General features: G+C 45.3%; 1 protein-coding gene across 1 annotated transcript in view; it reads right to left on the bottom strand.

Moving 5' to 3' along the window:
- Positions 1 to 461: 461 nt before the first annotated feature.
- CRISPLD2 (cysteine-rich secretory protein LCCL domain containing 2) overlaps positions 462 to 10,749 on the bottom strand; it is a 22,970-nt gene continuing 12,682 nt past the window's right edge. The window contains exons 8-14 of the mRNA XM_010149902.1: positions 10,382 to 10,448; positions 9,282 to 9,412; positions 9,091 to 9,134; positions 8,123 to 8,195; positions 7,352 to 7,427; positions 2,670 to 2,803; positions 462 to 658 (exon numbers count right to left, since the gene is read on the bottom strand). Coding sequence (XP_010148204.1) covers positions 604 to 658; positions 2,670 to 2,803; positions 7,352 to 7,427; positions 8,123 to 8,195; positions 9,091 to 9,134; positions 9,282 to 9,412; positions 10,382 to 10,448 — 580 coding nt within the window. The 3' untranslated portion in view covers positions 462 to 603. The remainder of the gene's footprint in view (positions 659 to 2,669; positions 2,804 to 7,351; positions 7,428 to 8,122; positions 8,196 to 9,090; positions 9,135 to 9,281; positions 9,413 to 10,381; positions 10,449 to 10,749) is intronic.

Consider the following 10,749-nt stretch of genomic DNA (forward strand, 5'->3'; position numbering starts at 1 on the left):
CCCCAGCAGCCTTGCACAGCAGAGCTGATGCATGCCACCTTGTTGAAAAAAACACTGTTTGCTCTTCTTTTGCACAGAAAACACCAAACATACAAAAAAACACTCCACCAAAGTCCAACCTGCCCCTAAAAGATGCAACTTTTGAAACATTTTCTCATTTCAAAGGGTCCAGCACCCAGACAGTCGCTCACTTCTGAGTCTGCTCGACAGTGCACGTCCCCGCTCCCATCGCAGTAGATGCTTCACACCCCAAAAACGCCATCCAGGGCCAGGCCGAGATCCCTACGTCTGCTGTACACTGAGCCACCACCGTTCTGTGTAGCACACCTCTCTTGTAAATTGTAAGTTAGAACAGTTTATCACTGCTGAATGCCCCTAGAGAAACAAAACCACGAAACGAAAAGATACAACGCTGCACGGGTGCGATGAGATGCGAACAGCTGAGTCAGAACCTGGTGTCTTTTTTTTTTTTCTTTTCTTTTTTTAATTCCCTGAAAGAGATCGGCAAGGAGGGTACGGTCAGAGCTGATGCCGGCAGAGGAGCCTTCCTGTCTCTGGATATCAGAGCGCTCTCCCAAAGAAACCCACACCTTCCCTGGGAATTTACTGCTTCACAGCAAAAATTCGGAAAGCGTTTCCATCTGAAGGATTCTTCAAGCTGAAGAACAAAAAAAAAGAAAGAGAAACAAGTCATGAATCAAATGCAGGCAATGCAGGACCAACGGTGTGACAGACCTACAGGCAACTCCAAATTTCTTGGGAGTCCACTGCTTCAACACGCTGGCTCTGTGCTGATGTGGCCCTAACCAGGAGCAGGAGAAGGATAAAGGATGAAAAAGAAGAGGCACAAATCCATGAGTTTGCCTTTACTTTATGCTTTCAATCCAAATCTACAGTCCTAATGCCACCAAAAGGAGCTGGGAAGCAAAAGCCTCTCTTAGAGTGCTAGCTTGGATCCAAGAACACTGTGCTCCCTTATGCAGGGATTCAGGCATAAAGCAGAACATGCTTTGCTAAAAACAGTTGTCAAATAGGCTGGCGGGTTCCCAGGGCCTGTCTGGCCCATCTCCTGGTGCTGGCAATGCAAGTGGCCAGATCAGCTCACGACAATAAATACAGATATTCATTTTCAAGATGCAGAGGTGCCCCCAGCTGACTCTGAGCTGCTGGCAGTGGCTGTGTGCATGGGGGCAAGGACTTGTTTCTGTTCCCAGCCCCTATTTCCCAGCCCCTGCTGGGCTGCAAAACCCCAGGAAAAAGGCAAAATATTTCATATTTCCACAAAATACACACTCCAACAAGGGTAAAGACTCAGTTGTTCTTAAAGGCAACCCGTTCCCATACCTGTTTGGGTCAAAGGTTACTTCCAGTGTCCTAAGGGGTAAAGTTTTCACCTTCATCTTTGAAATGCTCTTTCAGTGTCCAGTGGATCTCAGAGCACAAAGGTGATCCTTACTGCTGAGTGTAAATAGCCCTTTCCAAACCTTCACGCTCACCCCTTGCTGCAAGAACGTCTTTGGTTTCCCTCACCTCCTAGATCAGCACCTGGTGCTGATATTGCATGTCACCGCTAGCCGTACAGTTTATTCTTAGCGAGGGCAGAGTTTGCCATCCAAGTAAAAAGTTGTCTGGTAGTGTAAGTAAAAGCAAGACAGAGACAGAAGAAAACTCATGAACAGGAGGTTTGTCACCTAAACCTAATCTACCAAATTACAAATCACACAGCTGCAAAATGCTGACCATGACAGAGCTACACTAAAGCTGCCCATGTTTAATGCCAACAGCTTTCCTGTCTTGGTCCATTTTCATTTTCTGAGATGCTCTAGAGCATTCTGGCATATTCATTATCAGAATAAAAACGGCAAAATTGTCTGGATTTCTTAGGACAATTATAAAAGAGGAACTACACAGAGCAGACAGAGCCATGTTAGTAGTGACCAAAACCCACCACAACAGTGGGAAATTCTATGTTTGCAAAGACAGCTCCGAGAAACCAGAATCATCACACCGGTATCTGAGAAAATACATCACAAACTGAAACAGACATTTCAAGTTAGAGAGGGCAGAATGAGCTGCAGCTCCATCATTGCGATCATCCGGAGGTGCAGGGTTTTGGAAGCACTGATTGGCAATGGTACACTGAAACCAGCAAGGTTGGCCCAAAACAAAAAAAGGAGGGGGCGGGGAAAAAAACCTATAAGGGTGGCAAATGTACCTTCAAAAATTGTTTGGTCATCTCAAGAGGTTAATTTAGTCATTTAGTCTCTTACAGAGAGTTTTACAGAGAGTTAAATACAAATGCATCCCACACCCCAGAATTGAATGAAAATCCCAATTCTAAGCCTCAAAGCATGACCCAGGTTGAAAGCTGTAGAAATACCCGTGCTTATCTTTTATATTACCTATTTGTATTAATATGGACTCATACTGCAATGAAATAAAACCAGGCTTACACTATTTCATACCTTTCCCACCAATCCGAAAGCAGCTACTCGCTTGTGGAAGGTGAGAGCGGGACAACACGCTCTATTTCTCTGGGGCTCAAAATTCAGGGTGACACTGTTAAGTCACGTACTTCCAATCCACCCGCCCTGCTGGCTGATACCTGCTGACTTTGACATACCGCACCATCAAGAGTAAGAGGAAAGTACAAAGGGAAAAACACCCACCTCTCAGACTGGACTCCGTTCTTTAAGGAGCCAACATAACTCTTCTTCTTTTCTACGGGCATCACGTCCACAAAACCACCTCTTTCATCAGGGATGACTCCTGCATGCACTGCAGTTCTGCAGATACTGGAGCTCTGAAAAATATTATTAATTAAATATTATTTTGACTGACAAATTGTCTATATTTTATATCTGGAGATTTACCATCTTGATAGCAACAAGGAAAACCAGGAAATAAAGAGACAAAAAAGAAGAGTATAGTGAAAAAGCTATGAAACAGTTCTGTCCTTCTCATGGACAGATGAGGGATAACAGATGTCACGGACCAGACCCTGCAGGTATGTCATCAGCCCCGGCTGTAAGAAGACCCAGCGCTACCGCAGAGGACACGCAGCTTTCCCACCACTCCCTTCTGCGTTGGAGCTGCGCCTGGGAGATCATCCAGGGCCAAAGCTGAATGGAGGACAACTTCCCAGCCTGTGCCTCTTGGATCTGCACCAGAGCAACCGCTGCAGTGAAACACTTTGCTAGTGACCAGCAAAGTTGATTCACCCAGTTGCTTGAAAAGCAGATGCTCTTCCAGATTTAAGGTAAATGACCACCGATTATCCCTCTTTCTAGAAAAAACGGGACTGCACCCATTGAGTGGTGTAGTTTTTGGACAGGCATTACCCCATAAGACAACACAAAGTATGGAGGGAGATTAACATTTGAGGAAAGATTAAGCTTCTCTATTACGCTGGTCTCCAAGATGTGCAGCGTCAGAAGAGCTGGAGGAACACAAAACACTAACAACCGATGACTAAGCTCCCCAAGCATCCAGAAAAGAGAGCAAAAGCAGAGAAGGCTTAGGCACAGTATAAACTATCAAACCCTCTAGAGGTTTTACATACGGCAAGCTGGAAAAACAAAAAGCAGAAAACCAGCCTTGCACAGGGAACTGCAGCAGGTGAAAATCCCAACCCCATAAACTCCCTGGTCGCTAAAAACCAAAGGACCACAAAACCAGTGCCAAGGGCAAACGTTCCCATCGTGTACGTACAATACAGATCGTGCTGTTTCACTCCTGCAGCCATATATGGCAGGTCTGCCTTGTCCCCTATATATTTATCACTTTGGATGGCCTATCTCTTGGCAGCTCCCTGAGTTCCGAGTGCCAATTTGGTATTTTGCTTCTATATATGGTCAAGGGAGCAAAGGAACGCTGCGTTTGGAAGATATGCTGCAAATTCACTAGTATGCAGTGGGAAATCTGTAAATCTAAAATTGGATCATAAAATTAAACTGTCCTGAATCAATTTGAAACACTCTCCACTGAGAGACATCCTAAATGATGTTCTTTTTAAGGCATCCCTGTGGTTTTTTTTTCCAGTACTTGCTGTTCTGCTGTTCTTACTCAAAGCTTTGACCAAAAGGCTTTTTATTGCCTTACCCCAAACCTCCTCTTATCGCTGTTGGATTACAGCCCTCCTCTATCCCAGGCCGGGCTTTGCTTTGATGAACTGACTGCAGAGCTTTTGGAAGATGGGATATTGCAGAAGAATAAAGGCATTCCCCTCAAATTCACAAGTGCAACAGCTCTGTGGGCAATGCAACTGCTTTCCATGGTGCAGCCCCTTGGGATGCTCCCAGGCATACACCACACAATGCCAATATCTTTTATAGAGGGCCATTAGCAAGAGTCTGTGAGTATGAGTTTAATCGCCCATAATTTCCTCATTAGTGTGAGCGGTTTAATCATTAAATTCGTATCTCCTGAGAGCTGAGCCACCCAGCTTGGTTTGCTCTGCTGATAAACACCGGCCTCGTTATGTAGGTGATCGATTCTTCTCCAACTAATTGCCACACAACTGTGGATCAAGGACCTTATCTCGGGAGCAGAGAGACATTTTCTCTCCTAGCTGAACAGGGCTCCTGAACAGGAATGGGGACAGCTTTCCTTGCAGTGTCTCTCACACCAGGAGCCAGGCAGAGTGGCAAATGTCTTGTGAAACTTAAAAGCCCTTTTACAGCCTCGATCAACACCCACGGGGTTTCACACAGCTCCAGCATCACCCCGGAACTGGTCCTTTACTGAGAGCTGAGTTTTGTTTCCTAGGCACAGTCATGTATTCATACAACTTTTATTTTTTAATTATTCCACCAATGTGCCCCCAGGGAAAACAAAATTTGCTGTTCCCCAGCCAGCAGCGACTTGTTACTAATTTCAGCGCTGGAAGGATGCTGTGTGAGTTCCCTGCGCACCCCCACGTGCTGCTTCAGTCTGTAAACCCTGCATGCAGGCAGCAGGTCTGTTCTCACTGAAAAGTAATGCCATTCAGTGGAAAGACCTGGGATTTGGGCATGAACTTTTCCCACCGCATATTTTCTTTCGTTTTGTTCATTTACCCCAAATTTTAAGGCTCCTTTATGTCCCCACTCCACAGTCTTACTGATTTCACCATGAACAATTTCCTGCACTGCTTTTAAAGCAAAGGCTGCCAATACCCCTGTGCTTTAAACCACCAGGAGGACCCAGGAGATAATCTTATAACACACAATCCATAATAATTTTATCATGATGAGTTAAAAAAAAAAAACACCAATCAGAATGCATTTAAAGTGGGTAAAAATCCCTTAACACAAACCCAGATAGTGGCTTCTATGCCCCTGAATAAAAATCAGAATTACACCACAAAACCTGCCAATTTTTCATATCCCAGCTTTGTTCTTCATGGGAGAAAAAGAATTCACACACCTTCCTGGGATGGCGCAAATGCGAACGCTATCTCGGGCCAAAAGCAGAGCGGATTGGGTCGTCACGCAGACTAGAAATGCATTTTTGTCATCATAGCTTGGACTATTGACTCCTCACCTGCCAGAGCATTTAGCAGATGGACATTTTGGAGGAGGTGCTAAAAGGCCAGAGGGCACCATGCAGGGAGGGCAGCTGGAAACAGGGCAAGATCCTTCATTTTTGTTTTAGATAACTTATTTGAGATGACACAGCTGGGGCACGTGTCCCCCCAGGGCTGTGACTCTAAACTTGAAACCAAAAGACCCTCCCAGCAGACTAGGAGTTGTCTCACCCAGCTTATTGCCAGCTTTAATTACTCCTCGTTTGCGGGCTTGGGTTAATTCACAGCATCCCCTCCTGGAGAGCATCCTGCCCAGCCCATGCTCCCTGGGAACAGCCTTTCCCCAAACTCTCCCTGCACGTTTCCCTTGTCAGCACTGCTCAGCATCAGTACCGCTCCCTTTGCAGCACGTTCCACAGCCGCCTCAAACTCCTTTTTCCCAGCTGACTTCACCTGCTTTGCTACCAATTTCACACTCATAAAAACCTAAATGCTTTCCTTTATTACACCTGCACCACACTATTGGCGCTAGTCCAGAAAAAGGTTAACCAAACCCTCTAGGAAGTGGACAAATACTTTATTTTTTTTTCTATTTTATTTTTTCTCCCAAATCACAGTCCATGCCCTCGTTTATGAAACAATACCCAGGGGGTATGGGAGGAAATGGAGCTTGCGATTCATTAAAGGACACTAATCCTTTTGCGTCAGTACAAATCAGGAAACAACGCCAGCCCGGGATGCTGGTCCTCGCCTAATACCCTTGAAACGGCAGGCCCCGTTCGGGGGTAATCTGAGGTAGTTTTGTCCTCGGTAAAAGAGAGAAAAGTATTTCCCATTTCCTGCAGGTCGGAGCACGCACAGAGGCAGGTACCGCGGGGTGGCAGCTGCCTGATGAATTTGCATGCGAGCCAGTCTAGGCTAACCTGTTTGTGCAGCTCTACCCTTAAAAAAACCCTGGGTTTGAGTAAAATAATAAAGAGAGGATTTTAAATTTGCTTTCATGATTGCTTGCCCCAAATTAACGATTTTTCCAGGATGTTTTCTTCTCAGGAGTCTACAAGGCTTCGCACTGACCCCAAGGTGGGGGTCCATGACCTGCCGACTGCTTTCCCCAGGCCTTCAGAAAGCACGTTCCTACAGGCTGCGCACCAGGCAGGCATTTCTAAACACAGTCTCCACAGAGGGAGGGGAAAAATAAAAGAGAGAGAAGCACCCACAAATGGAAAAACGTTGAAACCCAGTTTTTAGAGGCCTGATATTAACGGATTTTTTTAAAACTGACTCTCTGCCTAGTTTTAGCATCGTCTCTGCTCATCCCCATGAGCAGAGTTTAGAAAAACAAACCAATAAAACCAACTCGCATGTTTTCTTTCCACTGCTCTGCGCTGCGTCCCGACCGCGCAGAAACGCTGTTCAGCTCCCCGAAAGAGGAGGGCAGGGGAGGGGGGGAAGAAAGTCTATTTCTGCCGACTGTATAGTGTGATAACATATATAAAAGCCCCTTGGGTGCTCCTCTGTAGATCCCAAAGCACTTTCCAAAGGCAGATGAGTGCTGCCAACGTTTCACAGCCCCTAAGGCACGGGGTGGTTAAGTGACCTGCCCAAGTCCACAAGGATAAGTCAGTGCCAGAGAGACGGGCTGCCCCAGGCCCACCGAGCCCAACCTGGTGTTGTAGCTGTTGCACTTTGTTGCTGCTACCTCTTCCTTCATCCCCATTTGCCCATCTCCACACTGCAATGCTCACGGAGAGTTTGACACTCTTCCCTAGATGGCAGAGTACGAGCCTGGCTCTGCGATACGGATATCGTGACGCACGGGATCATCGGGTGAAGGAGCATACTCACATCTGCATAAACGTTTGTGCCAAACACCGGTGCCCAGTACGATGGTTCATCTTTACAGTGGGCTGGACAATAAATCCTAGAAAACAATTTATTCATACTTATTCTCAGTATCAAGGCTCGACAGGAAAGCAAGCTGCATTCTTGGGAGATTTCAAGTGCCTGCATCTGGTCTGCAGGTGGCAACCGTGAATTCAATTATTTGTTCCCCTCAGATGACATTTGGTAGTCACTGCAGAACTGCAAATAGAGGGGTTTAGACCAGCAACAGAGGGATTGGTCTTTTATGACATTTTCAAAGGAAGACCTATATTTTTGCACAATGCTGTGCACATAATGATTTGCACGTCTGTGTCCCCCCTGCCCTGCCACGACTTACACCTGCACAGAGCAGCTTTTTGGGACAAACTTCTTTCAGGGTTTAAGGTGGAAAGGAAAACTGCATCCAAAAAAACCAGCAAATGAAGGATAATAAAGGCAGAGTGCAAAGTTGCACATTTGCACATAGGGGTGTGCTGAAACGGGGTCGCGTAGCCCGACCTACACCTTACTGAATCAGTCTGAAAACTTAACATGAAATTTCTATCGCAACGCCAAGAAAAGCACGCTGCCAGGAGGAAACGTGCCATTCCCACCCCCTTCCCTCCGAGTTCATCTGGTAAAACCAACTCCATCCCTGCCAGCCCTCAGGTCTGAGGACCTCAGCATCCTCCACCCTCGGAGCAGAGCGGGTTTAGCTGAACACAAGCAGGCTCGTGCTCGTGTGCCACTCACCTCGGGCAGTGGGTCGCTGGCTTTTTGAACTGGCACAGCTCAGCTACCGTAGTGTAGCAATCCAGCGTCTGTGCTGCGGAAATAAAGATGGAAAGGCAAATTACTAGACCTAATAGCTCAGCAGAAAACACAAGTCACTGTCACGCAACGCATCTGTGAGACCCACGTCCAGCTGAGGACACCGTTGGCTCCTTTACCAGCAGCATGCACCGAGGAGAGGGCTGACCAGCTCTCCAGCAGAAATCCTGCTACCATACAACTAAATGGCCTTAAAAAGGTCACACCTTCCAAAAGAGAGATGCAGCTGACCCACAAGACGGTGTATTTTTGCTGCAGCGCCCGACGTGGAGTCCAAATAACCTGACACAGTTATCCTTGAACGTGACTCAAGCGGAACTAATCATAGTGATGATTATATGTAGGAGGACGAATTATTCGGAGGGAGGGAACTGTTTAAAAATTAGAACTCCATGGTATTTATTTATATGTTTATCATAAATATGATGACTCACTGTTAGAAACTGATTTTGTATGTATTATATGTTTCGATATAGTATTGCACTGTTACATTAGGTACCACTTTTTTCAGGTTTTACACGGTGTTCACACTAGACTGAGCCTTGCACACAAGCATGGCTCATCTTCCATCACTTTACGATCAGCAGCTTGTGACACTGCAGCTGATGATTGGACTCAACTGTGATCCATCACCAGGGGATGCTGCTGGAAATGGCCAGTTATCACTTTTTTTCCCTGTACCTTCCTCTTTGATCCCTAGAGAAAAATGAAGAGGTGGGTGGTGGGACTGCCCATAGTGGGTGACGGATCAGCGCCCTGGGCTTTGGTTGTGGAACTGAACCATTTGCCAGGGCCACTTAAAACAATAAAGAGCACTGTAAGGAATGACGTTTTCAAGTATCCCACAGAACTCTAGCAACAATGGTTTCTTCTCAACTTTTAAAACTTACTTGTGACTTTGGAAACCATGAATGCATTTGAAGGCTTAGTTTTCCTGCAAAGCAAACAAAAACATGTTTTAAAAATAAGTAAGTGTCCTAGAATTACTAGGAGTCACCATGTCTACATGTGAGTAAGGAAGAGGACTGAACATCTGCATATATTTAAAGCAAACACAAAAACCTTTCCATGAAGGCAGTACCTAAAAGACTCCACGCCGTTCCTGGTAGACTTCACAAAAGCCGGTGTCCTCCCCTTCCTCGTGATATCAACCAGTCCCCCTTTGTTGTCCAGGATGCCGTAATGGATTGCAGCACGACATATGCTTGATGACTGACAAGAGCACAAATACAAACGATATGTGAAATCAATCTCGCTCACAGAGCGACACTGACCAACCGCTGTGCAAAAAAATGAAGAAGAAATTAAACCCCCACCAAAGCGCCAAATGGAAAATAGGCTGAGCACACTCCTCTGGAATCTGGTTGTTAAATCTCACTCTTCCAGCACAGCCTTATTCTTTTTTTCATTATTATTTTAAGTGCTGCCTGGTTGAATGGCAACCTTTTTTTAAATAACAAAACGGTACATTTAGATGCAATTTTGAAGGAAGGCAGCGTTAGAAGCTAATGACCAGCATGAAATATTTCCAGTTCGCAACAAAATATTCAAACCCAAAATATTTCTGCTGAAACCACTTGGAGGAGGCGGCTGTCTGCAATCACAGAAGTTGCAGGGCAAAGATGCATCATGGGCGACGCCGTCGCGCACCGACAGTGAGAATGGGGAAAGCAAACACGCTTTTACACAAAACCCCTTTTATTCTAAACCTTTCTTCACTCCAAAAGTAGTTTTGAAGGGAAAACAGTGCCATGCTGTATTTATAAATTATCTTGCTAATTCAAGATCCAGCAAATCGGCCCAAAATATTACTTAGTTACAACATTAAACAGTGTTTTTCGTATAAGATTTCTGTTCAGCATGACAGCTGCCCACACCGAAGAAGAGATCTTTGTAAGAGCTGTCTATTGATCCCCATCCCTCACTTTCCACAGGTTCCATTGCACATTAAGGGCATTCATGATAAAATCACGCCTGGGATCACTCTCCCTTTCCAGACCACTTCTTTTTCCATCACTAGGATGAGGAAAATACAGATAATCTGTATTAGCACCATTTTACAGCAGCAAAACTGGAGACTGCGAAAAGCCAAATTACACTAGAATTGTTGGCATTTCCCATTTCTGTTATTACCGCTAACTCCCCACAAATTACATCTATGAGCTATTAAAAGGTACTTACACTCTCATAATAAAATGTTCCAAAGATCTTTCCCTTACTGTACAAGCAGCCAGCTGGGCACAAATACCTAGTGAAGATATGTATCTTTGAGGGTGGCGAAAAAACAATTCAAGAAAAACAGACTTTGACTCTGTTTCATTTAAGAGTCATTCCATTCATTTCACGTAACTCCTCCATTTAAAAACAAGATTGCAAAATAGCTACTTTTCAAAACCGTTTCTCCACCCTCCTTAAAAGCCCGACCAATATTTAGGTTCTGTGGATTTGGTTTTTCTCCAAGTGATAAACTGTCCCGTTCTTTGCAGAAACCTTAACCAGAAGTTCTTGACTGGCTGGGAGGGGACAAGCCAAGAATTATTGTGTTTGCT

Source organism: Eurypyga helias, unplaced genomic scaffold (genome assembly GCF_000690775.1).
Source record: "Eurypyga helias isolate BGI_N326 unplaced genomic scaffold, ASM69077v1 scaffold27430, whole genome shotgun sequence".
In the NCBI taxonomy this organism is placed as follows: domain Eukaryota; kingdom Metazoa; phylum Chordata; class Aves; order Eurypygiformes; family Eurypygidae; genus Eurypyga; species Eurypyga helias.